A 23,377-nucleotide genomic window follows, 5' to 3' on the forward strand; every position below is an offset into this window, starting at 1 on the left:
AGCGTTGAATGAGAGTCGAGGTGATGTCATCAGCTGATTATCTTTTTATTGTTTTTAATAGAAAGTCCAACTCTCACTGCAGGTACAAAAACAGAGAGCTGGCATAGCAGCAGGCTGAACACTGACAGGATCAGAAAAGAGAAGAAGAAGAAGAAGAAGAAGAAGAAGAAGAAGAAAGCTATTCCCCAGTTCATAATTACAGAAAAACAAAAATCCTTTTACATTCCTTTATCCCAGAGCTGTACATCGATAGACGAGGAGAACGACATTTATATATATATATTTCATATTATATATATATATATATATATATATATATATATATATATATATAAACAAATAAAATCTCAGAGCAGTGAAACTAGTTTCCCTTTTTGTTGACGGACGTTCAGACGACAGGACGTTTGTAATCACAGATTTTAGTTTTAGTTTCTCTGATTGTCTTCAGCTCAGGGTGAACCAGGAGAGAGGAGCAGAAACACTCAAAGCTTTATTTAAACAACACGGACGACGACGACGACGAGTACAAACTCATCTAGCTGATTACGTCATTAAAGGGCCAGTTCACCCAAAACTAAGCTTTGTTACACAAGTATTTCATTTTATAATCATTTCTGTTCAGTTTACCAGAAAGAAAGACGTTTTTTATTTGGTTTTTATTTGGTTATTTAGTCACAAATTATGTTGTTATTTCCAGGGAAACTTCGTAGAAATGATTGTGGATTAATTACTGTGGATTGAGTCAGAATCTATTCATTACTGAGCCGATGACACGCTGATGAAAGCCCTTATACACTATATATACACACATATATATATATATGTGATATTATGAACTGACATTCAAGAGATAAATCCTAAATCACGCTTTCTGAGATCAAAAACACACCTGCAGTTACTGCTAATCGCCACAGGTGGCGCTAAAAGACCCAACGAGACTTTAAAGTCTCGTAAAATGAAAGCGCTAACGTCAGTCTCACTCAGAAGCTGTTCTGGACCTTTTGATCATGTCACATGATCTTCATCGGCCGATGTGAGTTTGCTCAGTTGTCGCCATAGAAAATAGAATCCGTTAGCTAGATAGTTAGCTAGCTTGACCCGCCGCTGCCCTGCTCATTTCCTGTAACCAGTGTAGCATTAAAGCGTGGCGTAATTAGCAAGCTAGCTAGTTAGCTTCCTAGCTTGTCCTTCTGTTCTGTGAATGAAACCAGAACTCTCCGACTGTAAACCACCAGGACTTAAACTCTACTCATGTGGAAACATTTCTAATAATCCACATTTTTAACACAAAGTCTGCGTTACAAACTGGGAGGAGTTTTATTAGTTTCATGAAAGACGCTGTTGCATTATGGGGAATGTAGTATCTAAAAGTCAGAATGCCATCGCTGACTTTAACCCAAACTTGCATGAATACACTAGAGGAGCTGAACTGTTACACATATTGGTGAACTGGCCCTTTAATTCTCGAGCAGCACACTTAACAGTAGTTCTGAAGCCTGACAGCAGCTGTGATGTTCGTTAAATGTGTGTTTTCTCTGCTACACTTTGAGTTTAAAGGGTTTTGCTGACAGACGATCAGGAAGAGTTTTTCTCCAAAACGCCAAAACAAGTGAGACGTTTGTGACAAAAGGAGGAACTGGATCGACGGGGTTTTGAAGCGCAACTCTTCTGCATGTCTGACGAACGCCTCCTCGTGTGCTGCTCACCTCCCTCACACCTGTGTGCTTATCTTTTTATTCTATGTACACCTCTCTCCTCCTGGACACACACACACACACACACACACACACACACACACACACACACACACACACACACACACACATATATATTTATATACATGTGTGTAAAAATGCATTGTCTTGATTCATAGAAACCTGAGTTGCTCGAACATGAATATATATATTTACAGTCGGCTCGTACAGACGGTTCGTTTGTGGAAGCAGAAAAGCTCAGCAGGAGACCCGGACGAAGACAACGGGACGCTTAAAGAGATGTGTCCTTGTGTGTCTCCGTCTCCTCCAGTTAAAGCCGGCTTCAGAAGTGTTTGATTGACACGTCCTGACGCGTGTTACAGCTGCACACGGCTCATAAAAATACGACTTATTGTTTTAGATCCTCAGAGGTGGAAAGGAGCCGAGTACAATTTGACATACTCGTACTTTACTCGAGTACTTCTACTACTTTATACCACATTTTACTCCACTGCATTTATGGGAAAGCTTCAGATGCTTCAGACAAATTCATACAAAGTATATGAAGTGAATTATGATCTATTCTAATATACTTAAATAATATGCATTTATAATTAGAATCAGTTACAGGTGGTCATTCTGCATAATGAGTACTTATTTAGTGTACTTTAAGTTCAAGTCAAATTTGATACTTTTACTTTGTAGTAAAAGAGCCGAGTACTTTGTCCACCTATGTGTTGTTTTTTTTTGCATAAATGTACTTCAGTACGCGTACAGTACTGCAAGTGTCGGATTAGAAAGTAAAATAAGCAAAAGAAAACGTTCTACGCCTCGTGCAGCTTTACAAATAGAACATAAAACAGAACCTGAGGAGGTTCTGTTCATGTCTGTGCTCAGTCCTGAAACGTTTCAACGGGCGAGAAACAAACTAGTGAATCAGTTTCTCCGTCTTTCTCTCACACTGAAGGTGAAGATATTCAACCATCACCAGGAAGAGGCGGTGCAGCAGAAGGGTGTTCAGAGGAACGTCTTCTTCTTGAACTTTAGGTGAAACCGTTCAGGACTAAATGAACTCAACTTTGTGACGGACTTCTAAGACTTAAGAGACCAACATTCAGATTTTTTGTTCTTCGTGTTTTTTTTGCACCTGAAAAGGTGAAAATACTGGATTACAGGAAGTCTGCACAAAAGTAATTTTCAAAACAAAACGAAGCTCCTGAGAGACTTTTTCTTTTATCCCCAAAACATGAAACTCAGATGAAATGCTTGTTAGTCTCTGCAGAGCAACATTTTGAGGCCTTCTCTGTAGAAGCGTGATCTCAGAGGCTACTTGAGGTTTAAATACAGGATGTACAGTATAATAAGAACGGTCCTAGCTCTTTAAATGCATACATTAGATTACCGTCTTCCTATGTTCTGAAGTGAATAAATACAGTACTTTTATTCTCCTGGCGGCCGCTCGGTCTGCGAGGTCTACGAGGTCTACGAGGCCGGCGCTGATTGTCCGAAGCAAGGACAGGAACGGGTTTAGAAGTACAGCTCAGGCTGTGGATCAGTGGCGCTGAGAGAAGAAACCGGCCAATCAGAAGCGTCCGTTGAGGTGCGGGGCAGCCGGGGGGGGGGGGGGGGGGGGGAATCTCTGCGTTCCTATTTGGCGTTAGCGGTTCCATCAGTAGTCTGTCCCAGAGAGAGGAAGAGGAGGAGGAGGAGGAGGAGGAGGAGGAGGTCACAGAGCAGTGGAGGTGATCTTCTTCAGACCCCTCCGCTGGGCCAGAGTGGAGCAGCCCACCGGCTCCAGGACCGGGGGGACGTTCCTGTTGAGGGCCGAGTAGGTGGCGGCCATCGCTCCCTGAGGGGACGACGAGCAATAATCAATAACTACTGATCCAACAATCATGTGTGTGTGTGTGTGTGTGTGTGTGTGTGTGTGTGTGTGTGTGTGTGTGTGTGTGCGCGTGTCTAACCTTGACCAGGTGTGGGGCGTCCTGTCTGTTCAGGGTGTATTTGGGCAGCTGGTCTCGGTGCGTCACCCAGGGGTGTCGGAGGACCTGACCCGCCGTCAGCCTCCTGTGGGGGTCCACATGGAGCATCTTGGACACCAGGTCCTGAGTGGGTCAGAGGTGTTCAGATCCTGTGAAAGCTACACCTGTTTGATATTTGTTTACTTGTCTTCAGTCGATATCTATTTATTTCTCTCTCCATTTTCTAACAGATTTATGCATCATAAAGACACACCCCCAACACCCTGGTTCTGTGTGTGTGTGTGTGTGTGTGTGTGTGTGTGTGTGTGTGTGTGTGTGTGTGTGTGTACCTTGGCCTCTGCAGACACAGAGTTCCAGTATCCTCCAGTTAGAGAGAACTTCCCGCTGCCGATACGAGCCAAGATCTCCTCCGGCGTGTCCTCCGGTCCGTTAGCGAAGGGAGTGAACCTGAAGAGATTGTGCCTTTGTTATTATTGAGATGAACAGATTGTCATTCACCTCAGTGTTACTGTCTCCACGTCTTCTGACGGTCATGAACTGTGTGTTTTACCCCGTCAGCATGGTGTAGAGCAGCACTCCCAGACTCCAGATGTCACAGGCCGCGTCGTAGCCCTGCTTCTTCAACACCTGACGCAAAACACAGGGAGACTAAACATCTGTCCTGAGAACACTCTGCTGAGACACGGTGGTCGTTCAGCTTCATTTGAGGACAACAGATGGACGGCGGCGTACCTCGGGCGCCACAAAGTTGGCGGTGTAACACGGCGTCATGAGCAGCCCGTTCTCCGCTCTCAGCTGTTTGGCGAAACCAAAGTCGCAGATCCGGATGGACTCGGCGTTCCCGCTCTCGTCCACGTAGAGGATGTTGCTGGGCTTCAGGTCTCTGTGCACCACCTGCAAGACAGGAAGCAGCTCGAACTTCAGAGACGGAGGAAGCTGGGTTGTGTCCAGTCGGACGTCTCAGAGGACGACAGTCTTTCATGCCTTTATTTTGTAGGTGTCTTCACCAACAGATGTTATTTCGTTTAGTACGTGGAGAAAAGATCCTCTGACAACAGCTGAATGAGAAGAGGAGAAGTCAGCATTCAGGAAGCTGAGATTCAAAACAGGAACAGCTTCCTGTTTCAGCGTCAAGAGTTTCACAATAAAAGCAGCCTGCAACAAGCTGGACCTAACAAGTAAATATTACGTTTGGCATCTGAATTATACTGTTTTTTATCTCTGTTACAATAGTTATTATTGAAGGAGAAAAACAAACTTCTTCTTGTTATTTTCTGGAGATAAAACGTTCTTTATCACATTTCATTCCACCAGTGAGTGAGTTACAGTCAAGCATTTAGTCTCTGTGTCCCATGAGCGGTGGAGATCTCACCCCCTGTACGTGCAGGTACTCCACCGTCTTGGTGATGGTGTAGAGGACGGCGCTGGCCTCTCGCTCAGAGAAGAACTTCTGTCGCAGGATCTTGTCGAGCAGCTCGCCTCCTTTCATCAGCTCCGTCACCAGGAACACCGAGCGGCCGTCGTCGTACACCTGCGGGACGGACAGGCAGGCTTCACTCAAACGGCCGAGAAGACGGCACCGTTCAGCACAGCTGTAGAGACCGCCTCTACCGCCAGCTTTTAATCTTTCTGACGCTCCTCGAACGCATCATCTGTCAACCTATGATACTGTACTTAAGGTAAGAAAAGATTAACTTTATTGATCCCATGTAGGGAAACAAAACTATGCAGAGAATTAAACTGGAACTATTATACTATGAACATAATAAATATGTATTTATCATTCAGACAAAGAGCTGAATCTGTAGCAGCCAACAGCACCAGAAGAAGCTTGAATGCAGTTAAAATGGTCTTCAGCTGAGGGCAGCGAGGCGTATTTTTACCTCCAATAATTAAGAGTGAGTCACTGAAACATTCGCTTCTTTATTTATCCACCAGCTGACCCCCGACTGAGTCACGCAGCCGATGAAACGTTGGATTTTCAGAATAAAATCTCCGCTCAGAGAGAGTTCGGCGTGACTCACGTCCTTCAGGGTGATGATGTTGGGATGTTGCCCGTATCTCAGCAGGATCTCCACCTCCTCCGTCGGGTCTTTCTTGGACTTGCTGATGATCTGTGGACAAACGACGTTTTTTTACGTTACAGGGGGTAAAGCTGAACATAAAACACGCCGGTGTCTCTGCGTGGACGCCGTGTGTCCCTCACCTTGACCGCGTACTCCATGCCGGTCCCTTTGTGTACGCCGCGCTTACAGATGGAGTACGAGCCGACGCCGATGTCCTCTTTGATCTCGTAGGCGTCCGAAAACTGAGACGTGCTTCTGTGGAGCTGCTGCATGCAGAGACACAAACGTCAACGCAGACGTTACTAATAATACTCATTGATTCAGGGGATCGACTTTTAACTTCAGACGCCATCGCTCAGTCGCCCGATGGATCTCTCTGATCCGCTGCCATTGGGAGGCTTTCATCAGCAGCCTCAGATCTCCTAATGGCTCTCCAGCTAGTCCTCCCTCGCCCTGGAAGCCTTTTATCCAGGAGACGAGCTCCGGCTCTGAAGGGGTGAAGCCTTAAACCTGCATTCTCTCTAGTGTCCACCAGGGGGCGACTCCTCTGGTTGTTTAGAAGTCTAGTCTAAAATGACTCTACTTCTCTCTTGATTTATTCCCTCAGTAAACATTGTAAACATGAGTTTATGGTCTCAATCTCTAGTTTACAGTCTTCTTCAATACAGCATGATGTTCATTTAGGTTTTACTCTATAAATCAGATCATTTCTGCCTCTGAGATGTGTTAAAATGCATGTGTGTGTGTGTGTGTGTGTGTGTGTGTACCTGTACAATAGTGCTGGGTATTGGTTGTGTGTCCTCTTCTGTTATGGCCACAAAACTGAACCCTCTGAACAGCTGGTGGGCGTTGGCACTGGGAGGAACCCCCGGAGAGTCTGAGACACAAACACAGAAAACAGCTGTTGAAAAAAATCAGGATGTAGTTCAGCTCAGTGGTGTGTGACGTGAGGAGGAGGAGGAGGAGGAGGAGGAGGAGGAGGAGGAGGTGACAGTCTGCACCTCTGGGTGTTTTCGCTGTGAACTCTGGATCAAAATAGAACGTGTCGTCAGGTCGTCCTGCAGCCGGTTTGAAGGGAGGAGGAAGCTCTCTGCGGAAGAGTTTCTACATGGAAGAGGAAGAGTGATGTTAATATTTAAATCATGAAGAACACTGATGAGCATGTTACTAAAAGTCACTGTGAGGAACTTTAACGTTCTGTTGGTTCTGTTGGTCCCTGTGGACTAAAGCTGTAGTGTCTCTGAGCACCAGAGTCCCTTTAGAAAACCTCTTATTCTACTGCAGCAGGGTCTGAGAGTCTGCGCCTCTCAGTCCTGGTTCTGGTTCTCCTGTGCCTCCCTTCCCTCCAGCGGGTCCAGCGATACGTCCTGGGTCTCCAGCAGAGAGGAGAAGCTCTGCTCCTGGAGGAGGAGGAGACGCTGCTGCTGCTGCTGCCGGGAGCTGAGCTCTCCTCCTCTCTGATGGTCTCTGTACTGATGGAGGTCTGATAGAGGACCAGGACTACACTGAGACTGGTTCATATAGAGGACCAGGACTACACTGAGACTGGTTCATATAGAGGATCAGGACTACACTGAGACTGGTTCATAGAGAGGACCAGGACTACACTGAGACTGGTTCATAGAGAGGATCAGGACTACACTGAGACTGGTTCATAGAGAGGATCAGGACTACACTGAGACTGGTTCATATAGAGGACCAGGACTACACCGAGACTGGTTCATATAGAGGACCAGGACTACACCGAGACTGGTTCATATAGAGGACCAGGACTACACCGAGACTGGTTCATATAGAGGACCAGGACTACACTGAGACTGGTTCATATAGAGGACCAGGACTACACTGAGACTGGATCATATAGAGGACCAGGACTACACTGAGACTGGTTCATATAGAGGACCAGGACTACACTGAGACTGGTTCATATAGAGGACCAGGACTACACTGAGACTGGTTCATAGAGAGGACCAGGACTACACTGAGACTGGTTCATAGAGAGGACCAGGACTACACTGAGACTGGTTCATAGAGAGGACCAGGACTACACTGAGACTGGTTCAGGACCAGCTAAAGTTCCTCACAGTAACTTAAAGATGAAGTGTATTGAGAGGAGACACTGACGTTCCAGTCGATGGTGCTGAAGAACTGATGCCTCTTGATCTCCTCCACGCCGTCTGGTCCAGCTCCTGCAAACAACCCTTCCTGTTATTGGTCACATCAGGAATCTGCTGCACGAACGTTGATTTGTGGATATTCATATACAGTGAATCTGAACGATGCATGCATTTCAGATAGTTTGTATGAGCGTGTTGAATCTTTTTGTACCTAGTCTGTTGGAAGGGTTGCGTTTGAAGAGGTTCCTGAGGAGACTCTGAGCTTCTGAACTCAAGAACTGTGGCATTCCCAGCTTGGCCCTGAGAAACAAACACATCAGAATAGCTGCGGTGAGCTGCAGCCCATCGCTTTTGTTGTTAATCGTCCGTATCGAGTATCCAAACTGAAAGTATCTGAAAGACGAGCCGACGGCACAGGAAGCGCAGTCAGCGCTCTGCAGAGAGTCCGCTCAGCACTTTACATTCAGAGAGACGACGGAGGAACCAGGACGGGTTAATATTTCATCTTCCTCTTCCTCTTCCTCCTGAGTGCTGCACTCTATCTCCTCTAACATGGAGCCTCGAGGGGGGAGGAGGGGAGGAGGGGAGGAGGGGGAGCGTTGGGACGGTGTACAGTTTCTTACTTGAGGATCATGGTCATCGTCTCTTTCCGGTCTTTGCCCTGAAACGGCAGCGTTCCCGTCAGCATCTCGAACTGAGAGACAGAACAACAACCAACAGGTCAGCGCTTTGCACGACAAACAGCAACAAACATCTGTGAAACATCTGTGAAACCAAAACTGAGAAGTGTTTATTGTTGATAGCTTTATTACCTCAGCGTATTCACGTAATAAATAAACCTTTTCTTGTTAATTTTCTCTTTTATCCTTTACTTCATTACATTTATTTTTTATTTTTAATAGTATTTTTATTTATATACTTATTCTTTTTACTGGCTTTTTTAATTCATTCATTTGGACTTAGATTTCTAATATTTTTAATATTTTGATATATTAATTTCTAATTCATTTCTTTATCTATTTGTTGTTATTATTGTTTATTTCTTTATTAGTCTATTTACTATCAATATTACTCCTTTTCTCTCCATGTATAGCAGTATATACTTAATGTATATTTACCTTTTAAACTTAAAAACTGACCTGTTGATCCATTTATGACCTGAATAATTCAATAACCAAAACGGAAACAAATAAACATATATAAAATTCATAAAATATATATTAACATTTTTTAAATGTAAAATATAGAATTATGTGGGTTTTTTTTTATTATTTAAATTAATTAATTAATTAATTTTAATTAATTAAAAAAAACTAAAAAAATCTAAAGTAATGGTGACGTCTCTACTCTACTGCTTTACACTCTGTATCATAATGTTTTTAAAGTGATATAAGTTCATAACTTCAGATGCTCTTTCATGTTCTCTCCATCGTGTTATTATTATCTAATGAGGCTGAATGGTCATAATCCCAACATACCAACCAGTTCAATAACTGTATTAACTATGGTAGAGCAGTGTTGATGCTTCTTTAACGCTGCTCCTCTGTGATTGGCTGTTGGGATGAGCAGAGCAGCAGGGTTAATTCTACTGCATCAACAAACGGCAGCGGGCGCTCCTCTCACCATGAGCACGCCGTACGACCACCAGTCGGCGCTGTGCGTGTGTCCTCGCCGGTTCACCACCTCGGGGGCCATGTACTCCACCGTCCCACAGAAGGAGTACGCCTTGTTCTCGTGGTCCACGGACTCCTTACTGAGGCCGAAGTCTGAGCGCACAGAGGAGGAGCAGACCGCCAGGGAGCACGGACACAAATTAGTAATGCTAGTAATGATGTCAATGCATCAGTAATAATGTCAATGCATCAGTAATGATGTCAATGCATCAGAGTAATAATGTCAATGCATCAGAGTAATAATGTCAATGCATCAGTAATAATGTCAATGCATCAGTAATGATGTCAATGCATCAGTAATAATGTCAATGCATCAGTAATGATGTCAATGCATCAGTAATGATGTCAATGCATCAGAGTAATATTGTCAATGCATCAGTAATAATGTCAATGCATCAGTAATAATGTCAATGCATCAGTAATGATGTCAATGCATCAGTAATAATGTCAATGCATCAGTAATGATGTCAATGCATCAGTAATAATGTCAATGCATCAGTAATAATGTCAATGCATCAGTAATAATGTCAATGCATCAGTAATAATGTCAATGCATCAGAGTAATAATGTCAATGCATCAGAGTAATAATGTCAATGCATCAGTAATAATGTCAATGCATCAGTAATGATGTCAATGCATCAGTAATAATGTCAATGCATCAGTAATGATGTCAATGCATCAGTAATAATGTCAATGCATCAGTAATGATGTCAATGCATCAGTAATAATGTCAATGCATCAGTAATAATGTCAATGCATCAGTAATGATGTCAATGCATCAGTAATAATGTCAATGCATCAGTAATAATGTCAATGCATCAGTAATAATGTCAATGCATCAGAGTAATAATGTCAATGCATCAGTAATAATGTCAATGCATCAGTAATAATGTCAATGCATCAGTAATGATGTCAATGCATCAGTAATAATGTCAATGCATCAGTAATGATGTCAATGCATCAGTAATAATGTCAATGCATCAGTAATGATGTCAATGCATCAGTAATAATGTCAATGCATCAGTAATAATGTCAATGCATCAGTAATGATGTCAATGCATCAGTAATAATGTCAATGCATCAGTAATAATGTCAATGCATCAGTAATAATGTCAATGCATCAGAGTAATAATGTCAATGCATCAGTAATAATGTCAATGCATCAGAGTAATAATGTCAATGCATCAGTAATAATGTCAATGCATCAGTAATGATGTCAATGCATCAGTAATAATGTCAATGCATCAGTAATGATATCAATGCATCAGTAATAATGTCAATGCATCAGTAATAATGTCAATGCATCAGAGTAATAATGTCAATGCATCAGTAATAATGTCAATGCATCAGTAATGATGTCAATGCATCAGTAATAATGTCAATGCGTCAGAGTAATAATGTCAATGCATCAGTAATGATGTCAATGCATCAGTAATGATATCAATGCATCAGTAATAATGTCAATGCATCAGTAATGATATCAATGCATCAGTAATAATGTCAATGCATCAGTAATAATGTCAATGCATCAGTAATGATATCAATGCATCAGTAATGATGTCAATGCATCAGTAATAATGTCAATGCATCAGTAATAATGTCAATGCATCAGTAATAATGTCAATGCATCAGAGTAATAATGTCAATGCATCAGTAATGATGTTGAGGTTTGGACTAAACATCCTGCTTTTACATTAATATAAGAGTAATAATAATATATATATATATATATATATATATATATATATATATATATATATATATATTAGAGTAGAACAATCACAGTTTAAATACTTTAACTACATCTTAATGACGCACATACTTTTACTGAAGGAACATTTTACGATAACAGAGTATTTGTACTGTGTGGTATTAGTACTTTTACTGTAGTAAGTGATCTGAATACTTCCTCCACTACTGGTAAACACACACACACACACACACACACACACACACACACACACACACACACACACACACACACACACAGACACACACACACACACACACACAGACACACACAGTAATATTACGCACCGGTCAGCTTGATGTGTCCCTCCTCATCGAGCAGGATGCTGAAATAACAGAAATGAGTTTTATCAAACATTTATACTGCAGCATGACTGTGTGTGTGTGTGTGTGTGTGTGTGTGTGTGTGTGTGTGCCTACTTCTCTGGCTTGAGGTCTCTGTAAATGATGCCCAGGCCGTGAAGGTGATCGAGGGCCAGCGCGAGCTCTGCCAGATAAAACTTCACGTCCTCCTCTGTGAACATCACCTACAACACACAACATAAGTATTGTGATTCACACACAACATAAGTATTGTGATTCACACACAACATAAGTATTGTGATTCATACGAAGGATTCCTCTCCTTGTGTTGAACCCAAAGTGATGAAGAGGAGTTACCTCTTTAGAGAGACGAGTGAAGAGGTCTCCTCCTCTGAGGAAGTCCAGGATCAGGTAGAGCTTCCCCTCCGTCTGAAACGCTGAGGGGAGGAAACAAAAACATCCAGATCAGCTGTGAGAAGTCCCCCCCCCCCCCCCCCCCCCGGCTACAAGAAGGAGCCGTGAGTTCTGATTGGCCGGTGACTCACCGCCGACGGCCTGGGATTGGCTGACTCACCGTAGTGCAGTTTGACAATGAAGGGATGGTTGACTTCCACCAGGATGTCTCTCTCCATCTTTGTCCTGACCCGGTCACGCACTGGAAACACAAACACACACACACACACACACACACACACACACACACACACACACACACACATATAAATCACCAGATAAAGCACTGAAACACGCCTCCCTTATCTGGTGTTTCTATTCTGGAGAGACTCCCAGATGAGGAAGAGGAGAGAGGAAGGAAAAGAAGGAAGCAAATAAACGACAGTTAAAGGAGCGTGTTGTATTTCTTTCCACCACCAGATGGCGTATAACTTGAGCTGAAACATTACTGCTCCTCCTCTTCCTCTCTCCCTTCACCTCTTCATCTCTGTCTGGTCTCACGTTAAGGTGTGAAATTCCTACGACTGAGCAAATACAAAAAACACACTTTCACGTAGATCATCTGTTTCTATTCAACTTCACTTCAACTTCTTAGTTTAAGAAGAAGAAGAAGATCTTTATCGTACCTTTTAGTGTAGCTTTCTTCAGGACTTTCATGGCGTAGAGCTGACCGGCGTCTGGTCCCGTGACCTTCCTCACCAGAAACACCTACACACACACACACACACACACACACACACACACACACACACACACACACACACACACACGCACACTTTAGTCGTCGGCATCTTGGTTTTTAGCAACCAGTGAACAGGAAGTGACCATATCTGGACTGAGGAGGAGTGACGTAGAGAGGCCATATACGGAGATCTGTCAATCAGCGTGTAGCCCCGCCCCTAAATCATCCCCTGCTTTATGGTCTGTTTGACTCTAAATGGAGCATAATGTACTAAATGAACATCATGCTGTATTGAAGAAGACTGTAAACTAGAGATTGAGACCATAAACTCATGTTTACAATGTTTACTGAGGGAATAAATCAAGAGAGAAGTAGAGTCATTTTAGACTAGACTTCTATACAACCAGAGGAGTCGCCCCCTGGTGGACACTAGAGAGAATGCAGCTTTAACACATAAATTTGTCGTATCATTTAGTTTTGTGTGAAACCGATCAGTGACCCACATCTCTCGTCTCGCACAATGTACGTCACCAAACATCATATGAGTAAATCACGTCATTATGTGTCTTTCTCCGTTAACTATCCCATGGTGGTCCACCGTAAGGGGCGGGACTTCCCCTCTCTATTACATGCGTGTGTGTTTGTTTGTTTGTTTGGGTTTGTCTCCTTTCTTCTTCTTCTTGTTCACACTTATGTAGATTAACACACACACACACACATTGTTCATTCACAAAGACAATGATACTGAGCGGGACAGTGAAGGGCCCTCAGACTGCCGTCTCCACGGCAACGGGCTCTCAAAAACACTTCAAAAATGAAAACATTGTGGAATGAAACCCACGTTTACACACACACACACACAAACACACAGACAGGGAAATAAACACATAAACACATAAACACACACACACACACACACACACACACACACACACACACCTTGCCGAAGGAGCCTTGTCCGAGGACTTTGCGGAGCTCGAACTGTCGTGGGTCGGCCTTCTCTGAGCCCTCCTTCACATGGTGAGTGATGCTGATCTCCTTCATCGGCACGTCGTCCTGTAAACACACACAACAGTGTTCATCGCTGGTCCGGCCTCAAGTGCTCATTCTGTGAACTTCTTTAAGACGTTTAGCCCAAACCGGGACAGACGACTGATCAAAAGTACATCAAAGGATTTACTTTGGGGTGTCCACATACTTCTGTCCACATACAAAGTATCATACGAGCAAGAGTTTTCTTAACATTGCTCATAGTTTGTGCTTTTAAATTCACCAATAAATGATGACTTAGCAACGCTTTAATCTTAATTTAAGTCTTATTTTTTAGCCTCAATAGACCAGAATGCATTGCAGGCAGTGAGCAAGTTTCTACACTAACAGAATGCTGTATTTCTACATTCTACACTTAACAACAAGCAGCTGGACGGAGCAAGTTCAGGCATGTTATCTGGGTGTTGTTATTCATTTCTTGAAAGGCATTCTGGGAAATGCGGTTCATAAAGCAGCAGGTAAATCCAAAAACAAAACAATCCTGAAGAGTCGCGATGTTATCAGTGTGAGAATGTTTTCCCTTCGTCTCAGTGATTCACTCAACAGGTTGAGCAGGGTTCCCGAATGTTCGTCATCCGCTCAGTGGGATATCTCACACACACACACACACACACACACACACACACACACACATACACACACACACACACACACACACACACACCCCCGATACCTGCTCCCCTCTGTAGCTGAGTGACTAATGATACCATACCGTGTGACTGTACTCAGTGACACATCCCTCGTTCAAACTCTAAAGCCTCCTAGCTTCATGCTCAGCGTACTCTGGATATCGATGCCATAATCCAAACAAGTAAACAGGTGAACAAAGACTACATCCCCCATCATCCTCTCTGCTCTGCACTCCCAACTCCATCCTCTTCTCCCGGTCCTTCTCTCTCTCTCTCTCTCTCTGTCCACCTACTTGGTCTTCCTTCTACCGCTTCACTCTCTCCTTTTCCTCCGTACCTGTAGTTCCCAGGTGGGTGACCGGCTGGCTGCCGGGTGTCCCAGTGCATTGTGGGTCCTGTAGTCCCGACGGCGGCTGAGGCTCTGTGGCGCTAACATGCTCCCGTGCATCGACTGAGAGGCTACAGGATGGAGAACGCTTCTCTCTCTCTCTCTCTCTTACTCTGTGTCTACCTCTCTCCCTCTTTCTCGCTCCCTCAGAGACATCTCCCCCTCCCTCCCTCCCTCCCTTCCTCCCTCCCTCCCTTCCTTTCTCCCTCCCTTCCTCCCTCCTATTTTCTCGCCTATTTTCTGTCTTTATTTGAACTGTTATCACCTCTCCTCTGTGGTTTGCAGCTCTGTCGTTCTTATTCCCTCTTCCTCATGGGGAGAAGGTCATATTCTGGAGTACTTTACTATGATACTTTAATGAAGTAAAAGTGCCAATACCTCACAACAAAACACAAAAAAATACTTAATAAATAAATAATGTTTAGAAAGTACAAAAGTGTTATCCGGAAATGTAGGTCAAATAAAGTCTTAGTCGACTAACAGTCATACGATTATGTTGGTAAATCAATCTATAAAACTATTAGACTAAATACTAATACCATACTGCCTTAAACCAGTAATAACCTGTCTTTAACCAGTAATAACCTGCCGTAGACCAGTAATAACCTGTCTTTAACCAGTAATAACCTGTCTTTAACCAGTAAAAACCTGCCTTAAACCAGTAATAACCTGTCTTTAACCAGTAATAACCTGCCTTAAACCAGTAATAACCTGCCGTAGACCAGTAATAACCTGTCTTTAACCAGTAATAACTTGCCGTAGACCAGTAATAACCTGCCCTAAACCAGTAATAACCTGTCTTTAACCAGTAATAACCTGCCTTAAACCAGTAATAACCTGTCTTTAACCAGTAATAACCTGCCTTAAACCAGTAATAACCTGCCTTAAACCAGTAATAACCTGTCTTTAACCAGTAATAACCTGTCTTTAACCAGTAATAACCTGCCTTAAACCAGTAATAACCTGCCTTAAACCAGTAATAACCTGTCTTTAACAGTAATAACCTGCCTTAAACCAGTAATAACCTGTGTTAAACCAGTAATAACCTGCTGTAGACCAGCAATAACCTGTCTTAGACCAGTAATAACCTAACTTAGACCAGTAATAACCTGTCTTTAACCAGTAATAACCTGTCTTAAACCAGTAATAACCTAACTTAGACCAGTAATAACCTGTCTTTAACCAGTAATAACCTGCCTTAAACCAGTAATAACCTAACTTAGACCAGTAATAACCTGTCTTTAACCAGTAATAACCTAACTTAGACCAGTAATAACCTGTCTTTAACCAGTAATAACCTGCCTTAAACCAGTAATAACCTAACTTAGACCAGTAATAACCTGTCTTTAACCAGTAATAACCTAACTTAGACCAGTAATAACCTGTCTTTAACCAGTAATAACCTGCCTTAAACCAGTAATAACCTGTCTTTGACCAGTAATAACCTGTCTTAGACCAGTAATAACCTGTCTTAAACCAGTAATAACCTGTCTTTAACCAGTAATAACCTGCCTTAAACCAGTAATAACCTGCCTTAAACCAGTAATAACCTGTCTTAAACCAGTAATAACCTGTCTTAAACCAGTAATAACCTGTCTTTAACCAGTAATAACCTGTCTTTAACCAGTAATAACCTGCCTTAAACCAGTAATAACCTGTCTTTAACCAGTAATAACCTGCCTTAAACCAGCAATAACCTGTCTTAAACCAGTAATAACCTGTCTTTAACCAGTAATAACCTGCCGTAGACCAGCAATAACCTGACTTTAACCAGTAATAACCTGCCTTTAACCAGTAATAACCTGTCTTAGACCAGTAATAACCTGTCTTAGACCAGTAATAACTTAAACCAATATTAGACGGCCTTATAAACTGGGTTTCTCCACAAAGCACCACTTTAAATCTTGTGTTTATCAGAGATGAGCTCATAAGTTCTTTGGAAAATAGGTCATTAAACATGAAAAAGCCTTAATAACGACTAACTGAGACCAAAACGATTGATTACTTGACTAAACAAAGTCTTTTATTTTATTACACAGCACACTCAAAGGGGCCACTCTATAAAACATATATTATATATATATATTATATTGGATTGTGTTGCATAATTCTCCACTACACAACAGCGTTTTAATGTTGTAGCTGGTTTAAATAGAACTAACTCTACCTACTTAACACACAGATGGGTGGTTTAATCTACTTTATAATGTTTATGAATGCACTGGAAAATATGAATCTAAAGATATAAGCTCTCAGATCAATGAAGTGGATTAAAAAGAACATGACGAGCCTCTGACATAGAGTGGAGTAGAATTAAAATGAAAGTACCATAACATTTAAGCACAGTTACAGTTTAATCCTCTCAGCTTGAGCTGGTTAAACTTTTTGGTGAAGAAGAAAATGTGTCCTTAAAACTGTCGAGGTTTGAAAGTTGTTTAATGTGTCTTAGATCAGCTTTGATCCAGATTTAAATCCACAATTCAGCCAATTTTAGACTCTCGTGCGGCCATTTTTGTTCAGAAATGTAGGTTTCTTTCATGAAGAACCTGTTCATGTCTTTAATGTAAAGCCACACACGCAAACATGCGATTTACGCCGCATGTCATCAGCAGCGGGTACGAAACATCACACCGGTGAACGTGTGAATGAGATTCCTCCATCAGGATGAAGCAGAGAGACGCAAAACAGCTGACGGACGAACAAACACACACACACACACACACACACACACACAGAGAGAGAGAGAGAGAGAGAGAGAGAGAGTTGGGACGCTGCTGACCGTCTGAGAAAATGAGATTGGTGAAATGTTTGAGAAGATGAGGAGCTTAGGAATGATGAATTTCCGTGTGTGTGTGTGTGTGTGTGTGTGTGTGTGTGTGTGTGTGAGTGTGTGTGAGTGTGTGTGAGTGTGTGTGAGTCAGACCACAGATGGAGGATCAGAGCCTGAGCGACAGGATGCTCATGTAGCACCTCTTAATCACACGGATTAAAACTGCAAACCCAGCACCTGTGCTCTGAACACACACACACACACACACACACACACACACACACACACACACACACACACACACACACACACACACACACACACACACACACACACACACACACACTCTACCTGCCTCTCTAATAACCCCGTTATTGTCCCCGTTAGCGTTTATCTCCATCTCAATCGTGCACAGTTCATAGAATCACACACACTCTCTCACACACACACACACACACACACACACACACACACACACACACACACACACACACACACACACACACAGCGTTCCAACTGGACTCTTTGGCTCTTTTGTAATGAACAGAAATTAGCATAAATGTCACAGGTGGTAAATAAAAACATGTCAGCCGTTGATCCGCAGAACAAACTGTCCCGTTGCGTCCTGGTTGTGACGGTTGTGGCGGTCAGTGAAGAGGGAACATGAAGGTCTCGTACAGGTCGGAGCTTTTTGCTGGTATCGGTTTCATAGACGCTCACATCTCCTCGTTATTTACGGAGCACTTTGAGGACTTCTGTTTCCAATCACACGAATGAACCCAGACGCTCAGTTTTACATCCATTAAAGTGAGTCTAAACTAAATCTGTTGATTGATATAATGCTGCAACAAATACACATTTTGCTTTTAGTTTTCTACATTATTTGTTTTGTTGTTTTTTGTCCTGTAGTCCAAAATATTCAGATTAAAACATTTAATCAGTTATCACAATAGTTTCCATAATTAATAGTTTCAGTTTTGAAAAGATACTTGAACAGGTTTCTTTATCAGGTAACTTTGACTTTAATGAAATGAATTGTAAGTTTGCTTCAAAGAGGAACTGCAGCAATGTAGTATTGCACTTCCATTAATTAAGTTGAATTATTATTATATTATTAATCTTATGATATCTATATTAGAAATATTATATTATTATATTTATATCATATTATTATATTTATATTATATTACTAATATAATATTATATCTAAATTATATTACTAATATTATATTATTATATTTATATATTACTAATATAATATCATATCTAAATTATATTACGAATATTAAATTATTATATTTATATTATATTACTAATATTATATTGTATTATTAATAATTCAATTGAATTATTTAAATGACAGATAATTTAAATTATGATTTAAATGACAGATTATTTAAATGACAGATTTAAGGTGAAATGATTGCAGCAGAGAGATTTCCTTCTCGTCCTTCTATGAATGAAGCTCCAAAGACAATGCTGAATCCTACACTTCCCATAATGCAACTCAAAAGCTGAAACCGTTTTCACAGGCTGACTAAACATGACGACTGAACTGACCTTCACGTGTAAAAGATATCCTATGATTTAACGTGTCAGATATTCATGAAGAAGAATGAGCCGGACGAAATGACGAATCTCTGAGAATTTCAAATTAAAGCAGCAAAGGAGCAGCCGGGCCGACGCACACGACTCCCCCACACTGAGAACTATCACCTGTTACATCACTAATGTAGTAAAGTAGCAGTTTAAAAGAAACACAATGCTGGCTAATCTGTTGGCAGTAAATCAGGAAAATTAGATTTATTTCAAAGTATTCCAAGAGTCTCTGCGCCGTCGTAACACGTGAGGCGGTCAGTCTTTGGTGACGTGTTCACGCCGTACCGACGTGTCGCTAACGGTGGAACATCTGGAGGATCTGCAGCGCATCAGCACAGCAACACCTCTCATCATCCGTCCACCATCAGAGGTCATCAAAAGGCCTCGAGAGCCTGTTCTGCACACGGCAGCAGACGTCCCCATCGGACGCATCGCAGACCTCAGATCAGGTCAGCGTGAACGCTGCAGAGCTGCAGAGCTGCAGAGCTGCAGAGCTGCAAAGCTGCAAAGCTGCAGAGCAACACGAGCCTCTGTCTGTCTGACCGCTGCTCCAGAACACAAGAAGTTACCGTGAGGAACCTTTACCTGGTCCTGAACCAGTCTCAGTGTAGTCCTGGTCCTCTATATGAACCAGTCTCAGTGTAGTCCTGGTCCTCTATCAGACCTCCATCAGTACAGAGACCATCAGAGAGAAGATGGTCTGTTTCTATAGAGTTGTTCTGAATGATGTCATCGGAGCCACCGGGTCGGATTCTGGTGAAACCAGATGAACTCATGCAGGTTCACCAGAACCTCCTTCAGCTCAGACTCCAGCAGAGACCTGTCCACCGTGGACAGACCCAGATCCAGGAGGTCCAGAGAGAGTCTGGTATATACAATACAGGACTTTTACTTGTAATTAGGTTCTTTAAGACTTTAGTATTTCTACTTTTACTTCAGTGAAGGATCTGAATACTTCTTCCACCACTTTGTCAATACCACCCGGTCCAAACCAGCACAGTAGAGTCTTGGTTTGATGGTGAATATGTAAGGACACGTCAGTGTTGGAGGGGATGATGGTGGAGGTAACATGAAACTCACAACACACACACACACACACACACACACACACACACACACACACACAGAGACAGACACACAGAGACAGACAGACAGACAGACACACACACACACACACACACACACACACACACACACATACACATACACACACACACACACACACTCATGACTACTCACAGACAAACTGGTGGGGTTCTCTGGTCCACAACAAGCTAAAACTTTCCCCCCTCCATCAAATCTCGGTGCCGGTTCTTGGCGGCTGCCGTCCGTCCCGGCGAGCAGCAGGAGCCGCCTGAGGGCCTTCAGCCGGCTCCTCAGCGCCCGGACGAGGCCGGCGACGGCGCTCACACACTTGACCCGCTTGGCCTCCTGCGCCATCGCTGAGGAAGGACTCCGGGAGCGTTCGGTCTGGAGCAACGGAGTGAATGACTTGGACCGGGACGGGCAAACAAGGGTGAGTCACTGGGAGAGAGGGGGGGGGATACCCAGAGGAGGGGGGAGATTCCAAATTTGGGATGGGAAGCGGGATCCCCCTCCCCACCTACTCTCACCCCCCCTCACAGCTGTAACCTTCCACCAAGTGTTTCCATCAGGTGTCCTGGAGATCCCCGTCCACTCCACAGTCACATAACTTCTCCCACCAATGAGTAAATACCACGAGGAGGAGAAGAACTCCCACTTCTATTTTCACTCCACTTCAACAAGTCACACATGAAGCCAATTCATCTCAACTGGAACCATGACGAAGTGTTGAACTGATTATGTAACATTATATACAACTTAACATGATGTATATGTGTACAAACATACATGTATACATACATACAGATATGTACATACATACACATACATACATACAGTATATGTACATATACATACATACAGATATGTACATATATACACATACATACATACACATACATTCATACATACAGTATATGTACATATACATACATACAGTATATGTACATATACATACATACATACATACATACATACAGTATATGTACATATACATACATACAGATATGTACATATATACACATACATACATACACATACATACATACATACAGTATATGTACATATACATACATACAGTATATGTACATATACATACAGACAGATATGTACATATACATACATACAGTATATGTACATATACATACATACATACATACACATACATTCATACATACAGTATATGTACATATATGTATATACATACATATATGTACATATACATACATACAAAAACAGCAAATTCTCACATTCTCACACAAGAACTCGATAATGTTTGCATTTCTACTTTAAAATGATTTTAATGGCAATTATTTAAAATAGTTGATTTTCTAATGGATGAATCAACTCATCGTCACATGACTACATGGATGTGGATCGATGTAGATCGATTCAATGATCCAGTACATCATGGATGCAAAGAGGACATATTCAAACATGACGTCATCTTAAAGAGACACCTTCAGAGCCCCTCCTTCCTCCAGAGCCCAGTGATGAAGTTGTCTACTCATATCTTAGTTGCTTCTCGTGAGTTGATATAAATGTGACTGATTGTGTTAAATGGGAACATGATATCGTCTCGTATCGATCGCAGGCCGCTGAATTTAATCAAAAGTGTATCGTGGAAGACTTTGTGAGGACAGCAAATATCCTTCTGTTGTCCAAAGAATCAATATAACATCCTATTAAACTATTCACACCACTAGTCCAACACTCTGGAACAGTCCAACACACTGGAACAGTCCAACACACTGGAACAGTCCAACACACTGGAACAGTCCAACACTCTGGAACAGTCCAACACACTGGAACAGTCCAACACACTGGAACAGTCCAACACTCTGGAACAGTCCAACACTCTGGAACAGTCCAACACACTGGAACAGTCCAACACAGACACAATGTGGACACAAACACCCTCCACAACAAATCCCCCACCTGTCACCACCCCCCCCCCCCCCCCCCCCCCCCCCCCCCACCACACACAAACACAATGTACACAATGCCAGTTTGGACCGTCCACGGGATGCGTGACATTTATTGGATTACTTTCACCTGTTGTCGCTTTCCCTTCCCTGAGTGCTTACTGGTATATAACACACACACACACACACACACACACACACACACACACACACACACACACACACACACACACACACACCAGTGAGGGCAAAAGACAAGGTGGAACTGGGCCATGGATATCTAATAACACAAAGAGCAGCACAGGTTTTTGGTGAACTTCTTGGTGAAGCTCGCCGCTCGTAGAGTCATCACCATCTCCACAGCCGCACTGAGCATTTTCATGTCTTTTGGCTCATAGTTTTGGTTTAACGGCACATTTAATATCACAAGAACAAGCTCTGTTGAACCACTGTACACTAACAGGTGAGAGAAAGTGGAACATTCAGGAGTTCAGGGAGCTGGTGGAGACCAAAAACAGAGCTAAAAATGAGTGAATATTGGACTCAACAGTCATCAGGTGGACACAAACCAAGCTGGTCTCATCCAGCATTTCATACGTAATCTTGAATGAAAGAGTGTGAAATATGTCAATGTTGATTTATTTGTCATGTAACTTAAATACTTCAGTGTAAGGACGTCTGTGGTTATTGTAACCCAAACGGCGATCTTTTTCTAAACATAACTTAGTATTTAACAATCTTTTTCTAAATCTAACTTAGTATTTCACGATCTTTTTCTAAACCTAACTCAGTATTTCACGATCTTTTTCTAAACCTAACTCAGTATTTCACGATCTTTTCCTAAACCTAACTTAGTATTTCACGATCTTTTTCTAAACCTAACTTAGTATTTCACGATCTTTTTCTAAACCTAACTTAGTATTTCACGATCTTTTTCTAAACCTAACTTTGTATTTCACGATCTTTTTCTAAACCTAACTCAGTATTTCATGATCTTTTTCTAAACATAACTTAGTACTTCACGATGTTTTTCTAATTTTCTAACAGTTGTTTCCTGTGAAGACGGAAGTTTATTTTGAAAAGACTGTATGCATGAAAGGAGGTGAATTTGACTCGTGTTGCTATCCTCGAGGAGTAAATGAGGAGTAGGTTTTAGTTTGATATCACATGAACCGTTGTGTGAGGATACGTCGACACAAACACAACTCTGAAT

The 23,377-nt window shown here is 42.3% G+C and overlaps 1 protein-coding gene across 2 annotated transcripts in view; it reads right to left on the minus strand.

Moving 5' to 3' along the window:
- Positions 1-29: 29 nt before the first annotated feature.
- rps6ka3b (ribosomal protein S6 kinase, polypeptide 3b) overlaps positions 30-23,377 on the minus strand; it is a 41,565-nt gene continuing 18,217 nt past the window's right edge. Inside the window, exons 3-22 of one of the 2 annotated variants that reach the window (XM_068710280.1) lie at positions 13,660-13,776; positions 12,665-12,746; positions 12,160-12,240; positions 11,943-12,022; positions 11,703-11,809; positions 11,571-11,608; positions 9,483-9,625; positions 8,483-8,553; positions 8,071-8,159; positions 7,867-7,931; positions 6,744-6,846; positions 6,510-6,619; positions 5,883-6,005; positions 5,701-5,790; positions 5,049-5,207; positions 4,409-4,570; positions 4,227-4,303; positions 4,006-4,123; positions 3,659-3,799; positions 30-3,543 (exon numbers count right to left, since the gene is read on the minus strand). In XM_068710280.1, coding sequence (XP_068566381.1) covers positions 3,421-3,543; positions 3,659-3,799; positions 4,006-4,123; positions 4,227-4,303; positions 4,409-4,570; positions 5,049-5,207; positions 5,701-5,790; positions 5,883-6,005; positions 6,510-6,619; positions 6,744-6,846; positions 7,867-7,931; positions 8,071-8,159; positions 8,483-8,553; positions 9,483-9,625; positions 11,571-11,608; positions 11,703-11,809; positions 11,943-12,022; positions 12,160-12,240; positions 12,665-12,746; positions 13,660-13,776 — 2,079 coding nt within the window. In that variant the 3' untranslated portion in view covers positions 30-3,420. Of the gene's footprint in view, positions 3,544-3,658; positions 3,800-4,005; positions 4,124-4,226; positions 4,304-4,408; positions 4,571-5,048; positions 5,208-5,700; positions 5,791-5,882; positions 6,009-6,509; positions 6,620-6,743; positions 6,847-7,866; positions 7,932-8,070; positions 8,160-8,482; positions 8,554-9,482; positions 9,626-11,570; positions 11,609-11,702; positions 11,810-11,942; positions 12,023-12,159; positions 12,241-12,664; positions 12,747-13,659; positions 13,777-23,377 lie in introns of both variants that reach the window. The other variant, XM_068710279.1, reaches the window with a different exon arrangement.

This window comes from Cebidichthys violaceus, unplaced genomic scaffold, assembly GCF_023349555.1.
Source record: "Cebidichthys violaceus isolate CVI_PGR_0920_01 unplaced genomic scaffold, fCebVio1.0.p SCAF_15, whole genome shotgun sequence".
Classification (NCBI taxonomy): Eukaryota; Metazoa; Chordata; class Actinopteri; order Perciformes; family Stichaeidae; genus Cebidichthys; species Cebidichthys violaceus.